Below are 22870 nucleotides of genomic sequence, written 5' to 3' on the forward strand. Positions count from 1 at the left end.
ATAGACAATGACGCTGTAAGAAATATTAACTATTCCTTACATCGCCAATGTGCCACCAACCTTGGGAACTAAGATGTTATGTCCCATGTGCCCGTAGTTACACTGGCTCACTCACCCTTCAAACCGGAACACAACAATACTGAGCACTGTTATTTGGCGGTAGAATAACTGATGAGTGGATGGTACCTACCCAGACGGGCTTGCACAAAGCCCTACCACCAAGGAAAATAATCATGTAAAATTGTACTTTTTGTCTCAATTAAAAAAAACTCCCTGATCAATTTAATATTTATATTATATATTATTTTTGTATTTAGCAAAAAGTATATGAAAAAGAAGGTTACATTAATAACCAGTAAAAGCAATGTAAAATAATAAATATTAATCCCATAAACATGTCGACCGGATATTTTGTTTTTTATTCATTAAACCGTTAACGTAATTAACACTAATCCTAATATAAAAAGCAATGAGATGTTTATCTGACTGTTTGAATTCATTATTTCGCGCGTTGCAAAGAAAGGAATTAAATTAATTTGCATATTTTGAAATTTCTTAAAAGACATTGCCATATTTCGAAAACAATTTAAGTGATTCAATTAAAATAAAATAGTAACATTAAAAACCTAGCCGTAAAAGCAAAATTTGCTTTTACGGCCCTAATAAAATGTTAGTGTTTGTTGAAAAGAAACATGCCCTATAAAGTCGTAACCAGAGAAAAACAGGTACCTACTAGTTTGTTCGTTTACGCTCTAAATACTAAGAAATAAGATCAAGCCTGTATTTGTAAGCGAATCAGATAGATAACGGCTCTGCGCTTTTAATGCCATTGACACCACTTTTTAAAGAATTCTCTGTAATTACTTAGGGCGCTTTAATTAATAAATCGTTGGGAATCATAAGCTAAGATTCAAGATTTCTTAGCGGCCTCTTTTATAAAGTAAACAATAAAATATCTACATTAATGATGTCATTATATATATATATATATATATATATATATATATATATATATATATATATATATATATATATATATAATATAATATGACCATACTGATGAAAAGTATACAAATAGCTCGATATGGGTAGGGATGTACTGTATCGTCGTCAGCTTCCGACTTAGTAGTCGCAATGAAAGGTTATTACATCCCTACCCATTACAAGTAAAAGTAAATTTAAATTAAATACTAATATTAATTACATAGTACAAAATAAAGTGGCTTACAGCTGTTTGTCCCTATGTATGCTTTATCTTTTAAATAAATTACCCAAAGGATTTTGATGCGGTTTTTTTTAATAGACAGAGTGATTTGAGAGAAAGGTTTTTGTATATAATACATTGCAAAATAGTAAAGAAATACTGATAATTTTAGAAGTTTCTAATGTGATGTCGTACGCGACAACAAATTAAATAAAGTGCAATAAAGTGCCGTGCGAAGATGAGGCGGTTCGCTTTTGTGTTTGTAATTATTTGTTTCCGTTCTAGATGGTAAAAACGTTCTGTGTGGTGTCAGATTCGGCTGTAAGATTGCATTTTACTTAAAATAAATTAATCATTTATACAAATACCTTAACAACTTCCGAGCAGAAATCCATAACGATGGTGAGCTTGGTGTCGGTTTTCTTTTCGTCCTTATAAACTTCGAGGATATAGGCGCCGTCGGCTTCCCGAACCATTGAGCAGTAGCGCTTCTTAAACGATTTAGAAGCAAGATTGCTAAATATCCTATCTGAGCCGATTTCTGGCCCTTTGAGCAGGTAACCTTCCTTGGTACCAATATCAACCTTTGTTTGAGCTTCATTTTCATAGTCGGTTTCTGTATCTATGTCATAAACTTCCTCAGTCAATTTATTGCCGATCGGTCTGTGTGAATATTATAAAATAATGTATGAGTTTCTTTCAACATTGTAACATACAATTATTTTAAGCGATATAAACATTCATTGTTATTAATGAAAGTATTAAATTAATATGCTATAAACAGATTACAATGAAACAAATAAAATATACATATTTCTAGAATTCTTGTATTAAATTGTTATGTAATCCATCCTCTTTAGTAATGTAAATGTTAATAGTTTATATTATAAACATTGAGCAATGATTATATACCACTATTCATGATTGTTAAAACAGGTATGCAATTCAATGTCATAACATTTGGACGATTTTGGCAACATAACAAGTATTGTAAATTAAGTTCTAAAATATCTATATATATTTTTTTCGTAATCTTTGAACTCTACTTCTGTCTTGCTTGAAATTATAATTTATAGTATCATTAGCATACTAACAAAGGATGCATGTTAAAAATTTGAATTTAAGTTTACCAATTTTTTAATTAGAAAAATAAAAAATATTCTATAGATTTTCATCAGTCATCAGTCAGATGAGTTAACATAAGGAACAAACTATTTCCTGAGACTTCCCAAAAAACGAATTATTTAAGTCTTGAATTGTCTAAAATATTATAAAATAATAAAAGTTCTATGGCACATTTTTACATGTTAGAAGGAACCGAAAAAAAATATTGCATTCAAAGATTTTGATTTATTTAAAATAAATAATCAACTTTTGTTGTCATACTTAAGGAAATTATTAATATGATAAAACCTTTTGATATCATTACAGGAATGTTGACAATTTTAAATAGAATCAATTACTATCATTGTACATATTTTACAATGAATCTTTTATTAAATGGATAGGAAGTGAGTCAGATATGAGATAGTGTGGAATAACCTTAAATATCAGTAAACTAAACTATGACCATGAAAAGTATGCTAATTATATAGCTAATGAGATTCTAAATTGTGTATGAGATGCATCAACATAACCCCCACCAATAAATATCAACATTTTGAAATCTCAGAAAAATGTTTACACATAAATCTATTTCCCCTAAATCATTTTGGTTTTACATAAATCGCTTCATAATTAGTTTGACGCACATTATACATGTATATGCTTATATATGCTTTAATTAATTACTGTTTCTGCAATTATAATAAGGAAAATAATTACCTAGGCAAATTCAGATAAGAGCCAGAGTAGTTGCTGTATTTGTAATGTACAAGATTCCAACTAGAGGCATAGCTTAGCAATGCCTGTCTTGTAAGCAAAGGGCAAGTCGCAGCTGTTCTTACATCAGGCACAGCTGTCGTCACAGTCCTCCAGCGACGTGGAAGGACTACACTCTATAAATAATGCTACCCATGTACACAAAATTTCTTCAAGCTACTTTAGAAAAAATGTTTAATACATATTTACAATATACTGATAAGATTGCTGTAAGTTAAAGTAACCATAAATAATAGTAAACTATTAATTATGTTAATGTTCATAATTAAATGTAGAACATAATTGTTATTAACAATGTTTATATTGATCCTAATAAATATGAGCTCTTTTCATATATATATATATATATATATATATATGTAGATTTTTAGGAATAGTATAAATACTCACAGAAACATCATCTGTTGGGTAAAGTAGAATATCCCTTAATGGATCATTTAATAGTAATGTTTTATTCTCCTGTATGTATTTTTCAAAGTCGAGAACATTGCATTTATTGTTTAATACATTCTGAAAAAACAGAGATGATATTATTGTTTTATCAACTTTTTCTATTAAAAATATTTTGGAGTGCTGTTTTATTTTATTTATTACATAGAATATTAATTTACAAAGCATGTAACATTGAAAGCGGTTTCCTATGAGTAGATTATGTCACAGCCTTTATTGTTTATTCAAAAGGATATAGAATGCTTTTGTTGAGTGTTACATACTTAAATATGAATGATTTAATTTATGTATGTGTGACAGGCTTTTCTACCAACATGTAGTCGTTGAATACAATTTGTATGACATAATCTTATAACAAAATTGTTGAAAATATTGAAAGTACCTGACACAGTACAATATATGATACAACTATTTAATCTAATATGTTATTAGTAAATTAGCAATATCTCAAAAAAATTATATATTTTACGAGAGTTTTCTATTATAATGTATTAACAAAATAAATGAAGAAACATTCTATTTCTACCGAAACAGGTTTATCTGAGATAAAATGTATTTTAAAGCAGCTGCAGCTCTCTAAACAATTACACGAGCGGCAGTTGAATCAGGCCAACATTGAGTGTTTCAGATGGAGGTGCCTTCTGTTAGGAAATAGAAAGCTCGGTATGCATAATTTTTATAGTTTAACAGAAATATTTACCTCATATTCAGCGCCATTCTTCTTATTCCTAGAAATTACTGGAGGCATTATGACTTATTCAAGATGCCACACCATGTATTACATTTGTGTTAGTATTTTTTCAATTTTATAACGTAAAACACTATTTTTACATTTTATAGAAATTTATTGATGATCACAACAATAAACGCCGAAATCTCCGAGATCGAATAACGATTTGACATTAGTAGGTGTTGGTTTTTTCAGCCGTCAAATTATTGGAAGACAGATAAAATATTTATAGATGATTAAAATTCACACAGATAAAAATCTGTCGACACTATATGTCATGACATATGTCACTTGCGTTGAATTCATGTTACTTTACTATATTTCTTTACTGATATTATTATGTGTATCGGGCTACTATTACTAATCAAAAATATAATATATAATATAATAATGTATTTGTTTACAGACTCAAAAATGTAAATGGATCATGCGACGAACGGCTCGTCTAATTGTATCCTTTACTGTACTGATTATACAAATGCCCACATGATTGCCAAACAACATTTTGCCACATTTGGTAAAATGTTGTATATTATTGTTGAAATTATAAGTGTCAGTCCTAAGTTTAATGTTTAAGAGTAACGAGTGTGGGTTGTATTCATAGCTTAAAGGAGGTTCTGTGGATATTTCCGTTAGTGTGCTTAAATACCTATTATTGTATAGTCAGAGCCAGCCAGATTTATAGACAAGAACAATTTGTACTCGCCTTTTTCCTAAAAATAAGATCGGTAAATAAAACAAATATCGGATCATGAAAAATGTAATCAATATGTTTTATCTTTTATGTTATTAAAGAAAAAATGTGGCTAGGATATTTGTAGACTTTTCATACACAATCTCGTGTGTTTAAAGACAAGAAAACAGCTTTATATTTAATTAAATACTTTGTAAACACATGTTTATGTATTTTTTTAAATATTTACACGGCACAGAATTAAATTACGCTTTATCAAAATGCATAGTATACATAGTATTGTAAGTATATGATTTTCTATTTACCTAACGAAAATCTCATTTCAAAATATAGCGGTAAACTTATCAAGATACATATAATATGGTCTATTTGCAACTATAAATTTAACAATGTCATGTCATTAATTCTAATAAGAATACTATTTACTGTAATTTATAAAAAGTTATAACTACACAATAATATGTAGAATTGAATTTCTCAAAAAAATATTTTGTAATTATTTTATTAATAGTATTTACATGTTAAATTTAATAATTAATTGCATTTTTTTTACAGACGAATGTACGTTAAGCAGAATTTAATTGGCCGGCTGAGTTGTCCGCGACTTTCACACGTATAAACAATAGAATAAAATAACTGTAATCGATTATTGATATACTGCAATCGCGCAATCGAGTTTTTCTTTTAAATATATAAAGTCTGGACAACTTTTGTCGCGACGAATTTCAGACCGGCCACCTAACCTTAGATCACATAACCATAGATTGTTTTTTAACTGTTTTACAATGGTTATGACGAATTGGACCAAAACCATTAACTGATAGGTATATACAACACTAAAACAACAAAAAAATGGTAATGATATGATCCTAAAAATAATGTGTCGCATCTGTTCTTAAAAATACATGTATTCTTCTATTTAAAAATTAAAGCAGCAATGTATGTTGTAAGCTTGTTTATTTTCTAATCGTTGTTCTGTACACTAATATTTTCATGATTTTCTTTCTATTAAATGGGTAATTTGGCATTTGAGTTAAAGTTCTTTTATTCACCTTATTTTCGTCATATAAATAAATAGTACCCTAATAAAGTTAAAAGAAAATTGTTAAATACGTGTTAACAATTATCATTACTCTGTACATTTATGAAAATACACATTATATTGTAATAATTAAATTAAATAAAATGTACATACGCCTAATTTCGTTTTAGTATTTTAATAATAATTATATTATACAATTTATATAAAAACATCTACAATACAGTAAATAAATACATTTTACTAGCAATAAACTTAATGTTTTTTTTTTTTTATAAAAGAATACATTCGCTTATATGTTACTGGTATTGTAAAACACATAAGGTTATAGCTACACGTGTTAGTTACATTTGAATAAGATATAGAAATGTAATAAATCCATTAAAGACCATCACATACATTTTTGGTATATAATATTTATATGGCACAATATTCAAAATGATGATCTGTAATATTTTAAGGTAATTTATCTATTCACACACATACACACGCACTCACATTTTCAAACACATTTAATATCACACGTCATAATATATTTGAGTATTAATTCTACAATAAAATTATTCAGGCATTACATTCCTTGTACATAATTTTAAACTGGTTATTCAGAATATAGAGTGTTGGTTTAGCACTCAAAATATTCATTATCCATAGGTGATAGGAATGTGAAGGCAGTCCACCTGGCTGCAGCCAAGGGTGAAGAGCGGGGAACATATTGCGAGCTGGGCGCGGGGTCCGGCCGTCAAGTATATTCTTCTACGTCATCATCTTCACTGAAGTCGGAATCTGGGTCGAGATCCGGTAGAGGTTTTAAGTAATCTACAGTTGGAGGTGGTGGATTAGGAACTAAGTAGCCTTCTGATTCTAAAGGTCCTACCGGCGGCCGAGGTAGTCGCATTTGAGTGCTGGAATCAGGACCAGTTGCTTGAGCAGCTTCTAATTTCGTACATATTTCATCAAACATGATCCTATCCCTGGGATCTATTGCCCAGCATGCTCTCATTAATTCGCATGCGAATCGGGGACAGTCATCTGGTGGCACGAGAAGTATTCCCCTTAAAATTTTCTTTGAAGCGTCGTAGTTATTACATCCGTAAAACGGTTGTTTTCCGCGACTGTAAATTTCCCAAAGAACTACACCGTAGGACCAAACATCAGATTCATGAGTAAATCTAGCATAAACAATACTTTCTGGTGACATCCAGCGCACAGGCATAGGTCGTTCACGACCCATTTTATAGTAGTCACATGTATAAACGTCTCGAGACATTCCGAAATCTGCTATTTTAACCGCTAAATTAGTACCTACTAGACAATTCCTAGCTGCCAGATCCCTGTGAACAAATCTTCTGGATGCCAGATATTGCATTCCACGCGCTACTTGTAGAGCTACGTGTAGTAAAGCCGATTCATCGAGCACTAAGCCTGGCCGTCTCCCTCCCCGAGAACCGCGCAATACTCCCGCTAAGTCACCCCACTCCATATACTCGAAAACCATCCATGGACTTACATTTGTATCATCTGAAATAATATAGATAGTCAAGTATTATGAATAAGTATTTATTATAATAATAAATAAAATTAAGAAATAATTATATTATGGCAAACATACCTCTGTATACTACGCCTATTAGTGTTAATATATTAGGATGACGGAATGCTGACATTATGGAAACTTCTCTGACGAAATCTTCTTCTGCGCTGCGACCGGCATTGTCTTTCAGGACTTTTATAGCAACCTGCTGTTCAGCAGTGGTACTTCTGAGGACCCCTATTAATAATAATATACAATTTAATAATAATATTTTTGGTATATGATATAAGATAATATTATTGTTATTAATGTAGACTCTACAATAATAAATACGTTTATAGATTATTAATAAATAAATATTGTGATAATAATAAAATTTGCATTACTATATTTCGGTTTCTAGGGAGAGTGAGCAAGTGTCATTGCAGGCACGAGAGACATAATCTTATAAACCATATGATGTTAATTTCGTCCCTTGTGTGTTTAATGGGGCACTTACGGTGTAAGAATGCGATAACCAATTACCTATCTAACTATCAGATGGCACATTTGGTCGTCTGAGTTTTAAAATAAATAATGTGTAATAATACATCCATATTTAAAGTACCTTTATAAACTTTCCCAAAGCATCCTTCCCCGACTTCTTCCAGGAACGTTAAAGCATTTCTTTCTAGGAGTGTAACTTGCGGCTCGTTTCCTTTATTCGATGGCGGTGGAGCTGGAGATCCTGGCACAGTAACTGGAGCCGAAACATTCCCTGCACCGCACACGCCGTACTGCGGGTTCGTTATATACCGTTCAGCAAGAAGTGGTTCTCCTGGCCGTATACGCTACAAAAATAACGTATGCTAAGCAAAAACATCGCAAGCGAGGACTAAGCAACAGTTATAAAAATGACTAGATTAAGACCTGTGACTGTTCATGCTTTTATAAAAATTATCTAAAAAAATGTTTAATTACAATTTAAGTTGAGATATTTACTTGGTAAGCGTACATGTACGGGATAAATGAGGATGATCAAGCTTTTAATTAAAGAATAAATCTTACCGGTTTGTCTTTTCTATCGATGTTACATATCCGTTTCCTGAGGTAGAATATAACTATCGAAACTATGAGTAATAGCACTCCACACCCTGCCGCCATGCTCAGTAGCACCGGTGCACTCGCGTTGGAGTAGGCGCCTGATCCTAAAATTGCTGTATCGCTGCTTGCCGTTGCTTCTGCTATTATTTCACTGCTTACTAGTGAATTCGGTGCCTAAAAATAAAAAAACGTGGAAATGTAAATAATATCTATTAATTTTACAATAGACTTTTTATCTGATTAATAATATAAATCTGAAAGTTGACATGAGTACTTCAGTTGATGAAGTGCGATTATCGTATCCAAGAGTATCCTGATTTTTATATAGGTACCAATGCTGACTGCTGAGATTTGTGTTCTTTATTTTTGTTATCAGATTATCTGACGTTTGGCGTTAAAGGAAAACATAAAGTGGAAACCTGCATGCGTTGAATTGAATGAAATGAAAATGCGTTGAAATGAAATTGAATGAAATTACTTTATGATTATCTTCTAAACGGCAGGGAGTAGCGTTGTACAACCCTAACAGTGATCCCTAACAGGAGAGTTGGTCCGTGAAATTGTGAGAGTTGCTAACATTGCACGAATTACTCTATTATGTAATTTTAGTTAAAGATAAATGCCTAAATCTAAATAAATCGCTCGAACTAGCAGCTTGTGTCATAGTCAAAAAAACTTTATTTGATTATTCTTATTACCAGTTTTGAGTGAATTTTAAATAGTTTTCGACATAATTAATTTAAAAGGTTATTGTTCTTTCATATGATAATAAAAAAATTACACTCAATGTAACTATGAAACAAATGTCACATATTTTTACTACTCATTAAATTTTGTTGGTCTGGCTACGAATATATAGAACTTTCATTGTCATCGAAAAATGTTACCAAGGGTGACCTGCCATGAATATTTATCAGTTACGATGGAAAACTTTGATTTCATATTCCGTTCCATTCATACTGGAGTGGCCGATGGCGTATTCGAAATCAATACTATCTTGATTGTTGAAGTTTAAACGAATTAATATATTTTACTTGAAATAAAAATATATTTTTGTTGTCATATTTGATTATTAGTTGTTTTATATTTTTAGTCGATTAGAATAGTTGTTTTTTATAGAGCTGTTTCTTAAATATTACAAAATTAATAACATATAAATATAATTTATAGTGTTAAGTGTAGTAAGAATTGGGTATATATTTTTAGTTCTTTGTTTTATTATAATGAGGTTCCCAGATCGCTTTAGTTATTCATAATGGTTATAGTTAAAAAGAGCATCTCTCTATTTATAAATTAAATGAAACAAATATATGCTTCAAATACAAAACTAATTCTCGTAACGAAATTTCATAATCAATTTACATAAATGCAATAATTTGTCTATTCTCTTCGGATTATCATAAAGCCTATTATTTATCTTTCATAACTAAAATTTCAGATAATAATCCAAAATTGAAATTCTATTTTATTAGACTTTGGCAGCTTAACAGATAATATATATAATAATTAACATCGAATACAATATTTTAGCAACAACAAAATAATGTAGATCATAAATTCAACATTTGGCAGAACAGTTGGCAATCGTAAAGTTTCATATAATTTATGTTTTAAATAATATCAGTAACAAGATTATTATTATTGAACTAGCTTCCGTCCGTGGCTTCACGAATAATTGTTATGTATCTTATGTTTAAGTCAGAGTATAAGAATGTTCATAATAGGTACATTAATAAAATAGGAATTAAAAAAAGAAATAGTTCACGCACGGCACTTTCAGTTTTACGTGCTTTCCGAGGCAAGAGTCAACACACTTCCATTTGTTACCCTGCGGGCTGTTACTGAGATTCTTTCGATTGAAAAACCAATTACTTTTTATTGACGGGATTTGAACCTCGGAATCTGCGGTCTTATATGTATCTACTAGACCAACAAGGCAATTTATATGGTATATGAATGGATATTCTTCAACCGTGATAATGTTATGTCTAAACTGTAATGACTATGTCTGGGAACTTTTAGATAAGGAGATATAAGACGATGTTTTAATGATGATTGATAGTCTTACTTGAGCGGTGGGCGATGACGGTGGGTATCTGAGGTCGGTGGCGTTTGACGGCCGCGGTGGGATTACATTGTGGATCGCTTGACGCTGCGTCAGGGGCACTACAATTCACACAATTTATTAAATATATATATATATATATATAACTAGTATATAAAAAAAATTTAAGTGATACTTTTTAATGTTTAAATCAATGTGTCTGTTTGTAAAAATAATATTATTTTATAAAATCAATAACCTGTGCTCCGGGGGCATTCAACACCTTCTTTGGCGGGTTCAGCGTTGGTTGTGCACACACAATAGTGCACTGTGTTGTTGTGCTGAATACACGCAGCTTCTGCTCCACAGGATAATGTTTCACATCCGCCATAGATGAATGTTACTAAAACATAAATTTAAAACTTAGAAAAACAAGCTTCTAATATTTTAATATTAATATTCTGATTAAATATATACTTAAGTATCTATATATGTATATACAAGTCCTGTTCATAATTTTAGTTCCTAAATAAGAGTTTGTAACTTATTTTTTGAATAAAAATTGATTTGTATTCTGGCAAATGGATCACCTCTTGTTAAGTCGTGGTCATCACTATTCATAGACATGGACATTGTGAAAAATATCTTGGGAACTAAGATGTTGTCCAGCGTGTTTTTGGTGGTCATCTCTTACCATTAGGTAGCCTATTTGCCTGTTAGCCGACTTGTATGATAAAAAATGATAGATATATAAATAAATTGAAACCTTTTCCTATAAATATATAGACCCATCACTCGCTTAAAATGGATTTAGTATTAAAGAAACGATTCGATAGCATTGTTTTCTGTTGCAGATAAGTCGTGATGATTATAATAGAGGTTTTATATAACTAAAGGTTGACTGGCAGCTAATTAATTGTATTGGTTCAATAAAGTATAAATAAAGAATATATCTTATATATATTTGTACATATTATTGGTACTTGCTTGTGTTATTTTGAGCCGTCTGCTTCGGTCGCGCTTCTTCCCTCGCCACCCTAGCTAGTTTCGTTGATTTCTCACGTGACAACTGGAACAGAAAAAAATAATACAATTATTGTTATTATTAACTACTTATTTTAATTCGCGAAGATGCATAAAGATGATTTAAAACAAGTTATGAAGTAATAAGGCATATTTTATTTAAAATAAATCGTCAGGAAGGTGAATTATATAATTTTATATAATACATATAAACATATTAGCTAGTGCACGCGACGAACCCTTATTTCCAAAATAAAATTTAGGCTACGTTACTCGTGGATAATGTAGCTTTCGAATGGTAAAAGATTTTTTAAATCGGTCTAGTAGTTTTTAAGTCAATTTTATTATTAATATTAGTGCTTTATGATGTGGCAAAAACGTTGAACTTATTTATATTCAAAGTTTATTTTGTGCTTTTTAGGACATTAATAAAAATAGGCAATTTTAAAACAAAATTCTCAGAACCTATATACCGTAATTCATTTTCCAAATATTTTGATGAATTTTAATTAATTATAAATAACAGTCACGAATACTCTGAGAATTTATTATGCTTATAGATACGACTCAACATAAACGCGATTTATATGGATTTCACAAACAACTATCCGTCATCCATAGTAAACAAGGTTTTACAACAGATTCTCACTACTAATTATAATGCGTTTCCATACATATTAATTAACACGCGCATGCAAAATGGTAAACATCATGAACCTCGTCGATGCAAAAAGCACCGATTTTTCTTAGTATATTTTTCGGAATACTAGAATAGTTAAAAAAGAACACGTAATAGATAACAAAACAGGTGTTCTATAATTAAATTGTAGATACAAATATAAATCATATTAATTTAAAACACTTTCATTCAATTAAACAAACAACATCATCCTGTAGAGCTTATTATTTAAATTGTTACTTTTTAATAAACCGAAGTAACGTAAATATATCAAGACTGAATTGAAAGTCATCTTGAACGCTTGAGGTGCCCGATGCAGTTATTTCGGACACCTTATCATGGTGCGTGCCCACTCCGCGGCTGCCTGAGGTTACGATAAATCAATAATATCATATCCATAAATGAGTTATTGATGTTTTATAGTCCTCATTTTAAAGAGTTACTCCCGAGTTATGCGTTGTTCGATTGTGAAAGATCTAAAATGTTTTATGAAAAGATGTTATTATTGAGAAACGCCTACACGTGTACGTATAATAGGTATACGTGCATAAATAAGAATATGAATGATCGCCGCATTTAAAATTTAAATGTAACAAAAAAATTCACATAATCATAACGCATTCTTAACATAAATATATCGATTATTTGACTCGGCGTTGTTTATTATAAATTTACGTTTCTAATAAATAATTTAGTCTTTCTAATATAACATGAATGAATATTTTACATTCAGATTCTTAAAATAGACGTTAATAATACTGTAAGCCTTGCAATTGCTTTAGCAAGAGTTATTCAAGAGCGAAATTTTTATTTTCAACCGACTTCAAAAAGGAGGAGGTTATCAATTCGTCTGTATATTTTTTTTTTTTTTTTTTTTTTTATGTTTGTTACCTCATAACTTTTTACTGGGTGGACCGATTTTGATAATTTTTTTTTTGTTTGAAAGGTAATGCTTCCCGTGGGGTCCCATTTTTTTTTAATTTTTTTCCGATGATGGTATCCGTATGAAAACGACATAAGTCTTAAATTTGCATTATGTATATGCGCGACAAATAGGTGAATAACTCAAAATCACGTTAACCAATTTCGATGATTCTTTTTTTATTATAAAGGATATACTTTAAGGGTAGTTTGGTGAAAGTTTGGTAAGGTTCTGAGCACAGGATCTATGACAAATTAAGGAAACGGGAGGGAACGGAACAATTCTGAGGAGCACGTTAGCAATACTCGGTCGAATCTTTTATTTATGGGTTACTTGGATATTTGAATCACCTTCCGGAACGTGGTTATGTTCATGTAATTGTCATAATCGAATATTATAATCAACTAGCGACCCGCCCCGACTTCTCACGGGTGCAATACTGATACTAAATGTACTAAAGAATTTGTTTATTTACGACATCACATTGCAAACTTCTAAAATTGTCAGTGTTTCTTTACTATATTGTTCATTTATTATATACACAAACCTTCCCCTTGAATTACACTATCTATTAAAAAAAACGCATCAAAATCCGTTGCGTAGTTTTAAAGATATAGGGACAGAGAAAGCGACTTTGTTTTATACTATGTATTGACGGAACTCCTAAACGGCTTACAGTTAGGGTGCGATTTGGGGCAGAATTTCTTTCTGTCTTTCATTAAATTTTGTGTATATGATGTGATGTCATATGATGTACGACATAGCATACGAATAGCTCTTTTGCAAAGTTATTTTACTGAGGTCGATTACAGCTCATTGAAGGGTGGTACCTTGTAGTTTATGCCGCATGACGTATTCAAGCCGCATTTTCGAAAGTCTATTTTTGCTTTATTCGAAAGTTTCTTTTGAAATTGTTCCTGAAGTAGTTTCTGATTCATATAAACGGCACGCTTAATATATATATCCATATTAAGAAAAAAATGTTAGTCTACATCAGCCTCACTTAAAATCAAAAAATAAATAAAATTTTAACAAAAAGAAAAACCGACTTCAAACAAAACAGTATTTTAAAACAAATTAAAATGCACTAAAAAGTAATAAAAATAGTTGCATATTTAAGATATTTTTGAGAGTCCTCCTAGGTAAAATGAAATGAAAAATATTAGACTACTTAAAAGTCGATTTACGATTATATAATGTAGTAGGCAGGTTCCTTAAAATGATTATTGCCAATTCTATGTATTTATAAATAATTTTTAAAATAATTGTCATTTTTATTAACACTTTGTCAGTGTCATTTCAATGTAAAAAATAATGAAAAATTTGTTATTTTATGAGTGGCGCTTGATATTAAGTTATTCATATAATATGTATAAATAATGTTCTTTATGCCACCAGTTTTAGATTCGATTATTAAATTTTGTTACCAGCAGCATTCTGTTCTTCATTTTGTTTTCTATTTTTATCAGTCATTTTCGTTAGTTCCAATAACTTCAACATTTTGTTATTTAGTGAATTGTAAATCGAATCTATTTCATTATTGCGCGAAAAATCAAATTTCCTTTTCATTGATGAATTCAAATATCGACTCAGACCATTTATCAAAATTTACATTTTCTTCAAATATCTTACATCAAAATGTTCATCAATATTGTTAAAAAATGTCTGGCTACATTAGGAAAATTAAATTGAAGCCTCTTTTCAACAGTACAGACGTGAGTATAACGGATAAAAATTACGAGTGGCCAATACAGTGTGTCCTTATTACATTAGTGCCAAAATTGTACATGTTATGTTTTAAATTTTAATTTCTACCTAACCTTCTAATACCTCTATTGATATTTTCAATAATACCCTTTCAATTGTTATTTTTTTAATTAGTCCTTATGGTTTTTATGTCTATGTGCGGTGTTGACTACTAAAAAAATATTTCGGTTCAAGATAAGTTTATTGACTTTAAATGATATTGTTGACTTAAGGTTAAGATGGGTCATGTTTTAATATTTTAAAACTCATTATCATCCGTGATTGATTAAAGTTATAAATAATATTATGTTTGGGTATATTCAAACAATACTTGCGTAAGGAATTTCTACAACATTTTTACTTTCGTAGGGTAATAATATCTTATCTTTTCCAAAACAAGTAATATAATAAAGTATCTCTTGATTCTTTCAATACTTGCTTAAGTTATTTATTGAGCCTAATAAAATTATTTTAATATAGTTCACTAGTGTGGAACGGTCCAGCAGATTGTTATCGAAGATGATATTATTTAGTTTATGACTGAAAACATGAATCTTAAAGTTGCTTAAAGCATGTAATTTCGTTAACGCAGTCTCAATTACTGTTTAGCCCACGATGTTATCAAAATTCTTTGTTTCTCACAACATTATAATATCGAGTGGAAACTCAAATAAGTACCATTGATATAAATGTGTGCTTAGAAGTTATAACCTATTGGAGATGATGGAAAACATAGTAAGGAGCATTTGTATTATCAAATTCTGCTCTAAGTGTAATCCATTGTAGCAGCGTGGTGGACTGATCTCTTCTGTGGAATTAAGTCTTCATCTCAACAGGTGCTGTGGTAGAAGTTCCAGATGATAGATAATATTTGATTACAAACAGTTTAACGAGGACGAGAATTAATTCTTGCACATATTGATATTCAATCAATATTAATAAACTGCATATATAATGTCAGGTGTAATAAATCGTGTAACGTCGAAATTAATATGAAAATTAGATATTTCCATGTAATCTAATTTAACTCGTCGCGTCGAGTAAATCGAATTTCGATCAACTGTTTTGCGAAATTATGTCTCGCTAGACCTTGCAATGTGTACTCTACAAATTACCTTTTCACAGAAATGAACAATTCTATTAAACTTTTACATTTCAAACTACACACAATAAAAAGGTAATTTTATTATTTAAACCTGTAAAAAATCATTGTAGCTTCCGTCTATTAGTAATTGTTTAACAAGTGATATTTACAACATTCTATTAGTGTTCCTTTTAAAGAAAATGATTCATAGCAATGGTTCGTTCTAATAGGTAGAATATATATATATATATTCGCTATAAATAAACTATTAATAAGTTACATATTCATTTTAACACATATATTTGACAGGAGGGCTGGTTAATTATTTGCCCAGAGGATCGGAATTTGCAATCGACCGACGAAGAATTTCAAAAATTGTTGTTTTTTTATTTGTATTATGTCTTAGTCCTAAGTGTAATTATTTTATGATAAGAAAAAAAAAGACGGAATTAAATTATGATGAATTAAAATGTGTAAACATTAATGTTTTTTTTTAAATATTACAGAAGTAAAGCAACAGCCTGTTTTACACAACGTACTACTACTACTGGGCTAAAGCCGCTCCTCCTTTTTAATTAAAACTTTTTTCTGCTTTTTTGTTAGATCTTAATCCACTTTGCAACCCGCGATCAACCGCTAAATTGCACACTTTCTAACGACTAGGCCACTCGACCACTACAAATATCGTATTATACCATTTTAATGAAAAATAACTAAAGAAAGATAAAAGTACAAAATATACTTTGTTCAAGAAGGCGACTTGAAACGAAGAATTAACAATTAAAATGTTCTTATGAGAAAGAAGTTTTTTATATTATATTTAAAAATGTTAGTTTAAGGTTTACTTCCGTCGACTTTCAATGGCAATAAACTATATAAGGTCTAATAATGTAATTATGTTTAATACTATATTTCTTAGTATTATCATAGGAAGTGCTGTAACAGACCTCTAGTCAAAACAATCATAAAATCTACATATGTGCAGTACTCTACAACTATCAATAAATTTAATTTAGCTCTATAATATTGTATGTTTATTTTCTATCAAGATAGTCTAATGGATGGAACTAGCGATGGCGGATCTTACCCGAAGATAACTAGTTCAAATCCGGGCAAGTACAAATACAAAGTCCAATCATTTTCCAAATAAGGAAAGGAGTTTTTTGTTCCGATGCTGGATTGGAATTTACAAATTTTTTATATTTTTTTATATTTAGAATGTGTGCATCTCAATCGATGATTGCGTGTTCAAACTCAGGCAAGCCCAACTATTATATATATATATGTGCTTAATTTGTGTTTATAATTCATCTCGTGCTCGGCGGTGAAGGAAAACATAGTTAGGAAACCTGCACGTGTCTTATTTCTCCGAAATTCTGCCACTTGTGCATTCCACCAACCACCACCATCCCGTATTGGAACAGTGTGGTGGAATATGTTCCAAACCCACTCCTTAATGGAAGAGGAGGCCTTGTACTAGCAGTGGGAAATTTACAGGCTGCTACTACTTACTTACTTTTTATGTATTGTATATTGTCATTGAATGTGTTACATATAATTAAATACCGTGAAATGAAATACTTTCTGATAATATACTTAATTTATTATGCATCGTCAAATTTTATTACAAGTCACTCAATGTTGAAACTAATTAAAAGTTTCATTTTGAAAGGATTACATTCGCTCGTACGAGATTTATCCATACGTAATCGAATTACAATGACCGTTTAAAACGTTACAAGTCAATGGGATTGTAGATTTTTTATATAATTATTAATACGATAGCGATGAAGAGCGATTACTAAAAGTAAAAAATACGTTAAATACTTCCAAAGCGTGTAATAAAATCCGTATTCTAATATTACACAGTTTCACAATCAACGGGCATTCATCAAACGGGCTCAGTTGTTAAGGAGACGCTTCATTGTGGTCGGTGTGAAATGTGATCGATCCGGAACTAGACAAATGCACAAAGTCCACGCAGACTCACATTGGAGTTCGACTGAGTAACGAAACAATAGCGAACTAACTAGTATGGCTTCCGTGACGACCGAGTCACTGAAAGCAAACAGCAAGTTTTTTTCTGCTCGATCGAGCGGTTCGACGTACATGACAAGAAGTTTGATCGGGTTCGAAGCATTCTGTTGGTATTCGTCCTGTCAGGTGGTCGAACAAAGTGATTATGGTACAAAAACGCACGACTGGAGCTAAGCTTGATCAAGCGGTCGCGACACAATCAAGCAGCTACGTCAAACTCTTGTGTCAAAAATAATACCCCCCACAGATTGTCTGATTTAACTAATGAAATATTTAATAGTAAAAAATAATTTCATTTTCATTTTATATAGCCCTTGAGTTTTAGCTGATTTTTTGTTTTTCTGTTAATGTTTTGTAATAGAAGAGGACAAATTATATGGACACAAAATCTTGAGACGTATGATTAGCCAGTAAGACCTACGTGAAAGATTGGACTTTTTACAAGTTTGTATAGTTACATTCAAATTTTGAATAGGAAATTATCATCACCAGATGTGTCATCTTCAAAATGATTTAAAATAAGTGCATCATATGCACTGCTCAAACATTATCGTCCATTGTTAGAATAAATATAGAAAATGTCTGTAGATTTCACACAAACTAAAATTTATGATCTTGCATAAATTATGAGATACGCAGATTTTATTATTAATCTAATCTAAATTGGAAGTTGATATCTCTGTGATAGATAGGACAATCTGTCACTGCTGTTCCCTGTCACTCTACCCGTCATAAAAAGTCGTAGAACTAGATATTAGACTAGACCTTAGAACTAGCGCGCACTGGTGATTTTTTACAGATGCAGACACAAATGTTACCCAATTGTCACGTCGTAACGTGCGTGCACCTCCATACATATTCATGGACTCGACAGGACTGATGAAACAGTCACCGTGACAAAAATCACCAGTGCGCACCAGTTCTTACTTGTATTTCAATAAGAATTATGAGAACGAGTGATTTAGAAAGATTGTGTACCAAGTGTATAATCTGGTATCTGTTAATTTTTTTTAATAAAGAGTTTAGAGATTAGTTTTTTAATCTTGTTAAAATAAGGCTTATCTTTTGTCAACCTAAGGTTCGGTGTTAATTTATTTTAAGACAACGCTGATACAAAAATACCTGATTAATTTCAAAATTTGTTTACATCATTGGTCATAACGCCTACTCATACTGTCAGTTATTTAATCAATAACATTGGATATTTTAGATAAAATAACAGTTGAAATATGATCATCGCGGTAACAAAGCATGTCGGAACACAACAGTATTACTATTATAACATGATGTTTATTTTATCTGTACCTATTTACGATTCATTGATTCGATTGGAGTCAACTTTGATATTTTAAGTTTCTAAGATAGGCTTGGGATTGTTATAGCAAAATATTTCCTTATTCGTAATAACATTCGAATTACTAAAGTATTCGATTTTATCGTTTTGAGAAAAACGTATTTTCTGTTCAACGTCACCGATCATTGTTTCATTGCCCTTCTGCTAAAACAAATGTACACAAAAGTTACTTTTTATTTCATATTAATAATAATTTAAAAATTTCACTATAAATAGTATCTTAATGCAGATTCTGAATTCTGTAGAAAGGAATATTTTTTTTTTAATATATATTTTTTATTTGTACAATGAAATCCCTTGAACTTTCGAACAATACAAAATTAAATCTTTGTATTTATATGACATTTGATTTCGAGAGTATGTTCGATAATTGCTTTGATTGATCGCTATAGAAATGTTGTACAGCAAGTTAGCCTGAAGCCAAATTCAACCGCCTTTGCATGCAACCGAACAATAGAAACAATTAAATAGTATTTAGGTACATAGTAATTATTATAAAGGTTATAATTGTCGTCACAATTTAGATATTATTTAATACTCGACTATAGATATGAACATTAAACAATCATAATTATAACGACTGCTAGATACCTACTAAAATTATTTTTTTTTAAAAATAATATTCACTATTAGAGCAGGAATAAAAATAAGAGGTAATTCTTTAATACTTTTATGAAGATTGATTTTAATAAATAGATTAACGATTAATTATTAGTAGTCTGACTAATTTCTAAATTATAATTCTGCTGAGTTAGGTTTTTTTCTTCATTTTTTAATAATTAAGAGATCAATAACTGCTAGCGCCACGAATTTATAACGAAGATGTTGAAATAAAAATAAATAAAGGAAAACGGCATTTTAAAGATAACTCATTGACCTCTTCGTATACATCGATAACAGAATTTCTCTTATATCTGTAATAAGTACGTATTTGTTTTGTTCTTATTATATCATAAATGTAGTTTCTTATATTTTGTTATGATAAACATATTTTAAAATTTAATTAAGAACACATAGTTTGCTTGTTGGTATTTTACCAAAACTAAAATTATAATTAACAAGTACGCCAGTAGAATGTATAGTATTTATTTATTGTCGGTATTATTTTTATAAAATATTATTGCCCTGAAGTTAACAAATCGAATTTCACAACGACTCGCGCGACTCTCTTTTGTTTTTTTAATAATTCGTTTGCGCGGGAAAACATCTTGTATTATTTTATACAGCCATACCAATGACGTTCTTAAATCGATTACATTTTTACGAAACCGAAAAAAATATGAGTTTATTAAATATATAATTTTAATATAAATGTATTAGCATAAAGAAGTATTTCTAACATACCTACATACACGTCCTTTCAATGTACAATCCTATTTGTAATACTATGCCTCATCTATGAATACATTTTCCAAATATTTATAATGCCCTTCCTAAGAACTATAATTTGATTATTGTTACAGGTCATGTCAGGAAATTCTATGAATAGGAACAAAAGAAGTAGGTAGTAAGGTACGTGTAGGGAAGTGGGGGGTGTGTGCGCGAGAGCACCGTCTGCGTACACCTGGCAGAGCGCGGGCGCGGGCCGATCATTAAAAATGTTTATTTAAAAATCCGACCGCTTAGCATTTGTCCGCTTGAAGCGAGAGTGAACATTTTTTTGAAATAGATACTGTTTTATACAGATAATAATATTATTTGTTTTTTTTTTGTTGACTAAGATCGGTGACTTTTCGGTTACATAATATTATTTTTATATTATTAATTTTGAAAATTTTGAGGTTTCATTGATATTAGTATTTTATTTAATGAATAATAAATAAAATAGGAGTTACTATTTAAAATTTATAAATAACTAACAGCAACATAATATAAAGAAATCATTATTTTTTGTATGTAATTTAACAGTCATTGCGTGCTAAAATATCATTATATCGTAACTTACCATTACATCTGCTGCATAATCATTTCCAGTTGGAACTATTGGTCTGTCTATTTTACTAAAGTGTCGGCAGTCGAGCCGTTCTATCTTTGCTTTTTAACAAAACAAAAGTCTTTCCGTAACATCAACAACATATCAAGATCTCTATGCATTAGAAGATATAACACAAGCCCACTAGAGCCCTTAATATATTTTTTATTTATCTTATAAATATGTTTCTCTCATCGCTACTGATTATATGTTTGGAAGCTTTTAATATTGCGTGGTCAAGAAGTTATGTTTAATAAAATTATTCCATCAATGATTCGTTTGATAAAAATGATGATCTAATATTTCGAATACAACAAATCCATAGTTCCGAACTACTTTATAACAACGAGAAATAATGAAAGTCCTTCACGACTGGCTGGAATGATAATTTTAAGATGTTTACTCAACAATAAAGCCGCTAAAGCTCACTAAACTATGACATAAAAAGTTTAAAAAGCTCTCAGTAGATCAAACAAGTTGAGTAGTGTCGGTCGACAGACGGCGTGGTGTTGGGTTACGAGCGGCGGGTCACATTTGTCCCAAATAATAAACACCAGATTGGTGTCAAAATGAGCACTTTTTATTATCCCATCAAACCGTAAACTTCTAATTCCATGCGCGCATGAGTGTTTATTTTTAATAAATCTTACACGATGGATACATGATTCTCAATTTACAGATTGCAGTTTTATATCTATGTTTGATATTATGTTAATTGTAATGCAGTTCGAAATACAATTGTGTATTGTGGTTAACAGAATGGTTTATACGAGTTTATGTTGCAATAAAACTTCGTTTAGATTATTTTAGTGTTGTCCTGATTTCTCTTAACGTTATTTCGGTAATCGTTGTTTGCTCTACCGCAATTTGTGCTAATTTAAAATTTTGTTACTTACTCCAGTATCCTAGTTCTTGATTACTGATTGAGTGTTAATACAGCAGCTAGATTTGTAACGTAAACTTTGTTAAAACGCATTTATTACATTTAAATATCGAGATAAGTGTATCGTTCTAGATATTCAATAGTTAAGGCTTACTTTTCGTAAAAAAAAGGTATCCTTAAAATTTTCTGTGACATTTTGTTGTATTTAATACAAAATATGGTTAAACATAATTTTTGAAATAAAATATAATCTTGTAATTTTAGAGAATTATGGGCGATCGTATACCATATATACGTATAAGGAAGTTTCTTTTGCAATCTTAGAGAAAGCGTATGAGCTAGGCGTGAGGATGTGCAAGAATGTAATTTATTAATGTATCGGCTTACAGATATATACGTCTGCAACAAAATTATGCTCATTTGAAATTCAAGTACCAATCCTCAATATAAGGGCGAGTATTCATGGCGTGTTGCAAACGTAACATTTATATTCTAATCGAAATTATTTTAT

General features: G+C 30.5%; 2 protein-coding genes across 3 annotated transcripts in view; both read right to left on the reverse strand.

The window, feature by feature from the left end:
• Positions 1–4451, reverse strand: part of LOC124530805 (dedicator of cytokinesis protein 9) — a 42443-nt gene extending 37992 nt beyond the window's left edge. The window contains 4 exon segments of the mRNA XM_047105112.1: positions 1573–1867; positions 3029–3201; positions 3476–3595; positions 4236–4451. Of these exon segments, the coding sequence (XP_046961068.1) occupies positions 1573–1867; positions 3029–3201; positions 3476–3595; positions 4236–4283 (636 nt within the window). The 5' untranslated portion in view covers positions 4284–4451.
• A 1448-nt stretch (positions 4452–5899) lies between these two features.
• LOC124531252 (muscle, skeletal receptor tyrosine-protein kinase-like) overlaps positions 5900–22870 on the reverse strand; it is a 35416-nt gene continuing 18445 nt past the window's right edge. The window contains exons 2-8 of one of the 2 annotated variants that reach the window (XM_047105753.1): positions 11647–11728; positions 10919–11062; positions 10684–10781; positions 8580–8789; positions 8140–8308; positions 7611–7769; positions 5900–7519 (exon numbers count right to left, since the gene is read on the reverse strand). In XM_047105753.1, coding sequence (XP_046961709.1) covers positions 6741–7519; positions 7611–7769; positions 8140–8308; positions 8580–8789; positions 10684–10781; positions 10919–11062; positions 11647–11728 — 1641 coding nt within the window. In that variant the 3' untranslated portion in view covers positions 5900–6740. Of the gene's footprint in view, positions 7520–7610; positions 7770–8139; positions 8363–8579; positions 8790–10683; positions 10782–10918; positions 11063–11646; positions 11729–22870 lie in introns of both variants that reach the window. The other variant, XM_047105752.1, reaches the window with a different exon arrangement.

This window comes from Vanessa cardui, chromosome 7 (genome assembly GCF_905220365.1).
Source record: "Vanessa cardui chromosome 7, ilVanCard2.1, whole genome shotgun sequence".
Taxonomy (NCBI): Eukaryota; Metazoa; Arthropoda; class Insecta; order Lepidoptera; family Nymphalidae; genus Vanessa; species Vanessa cardui.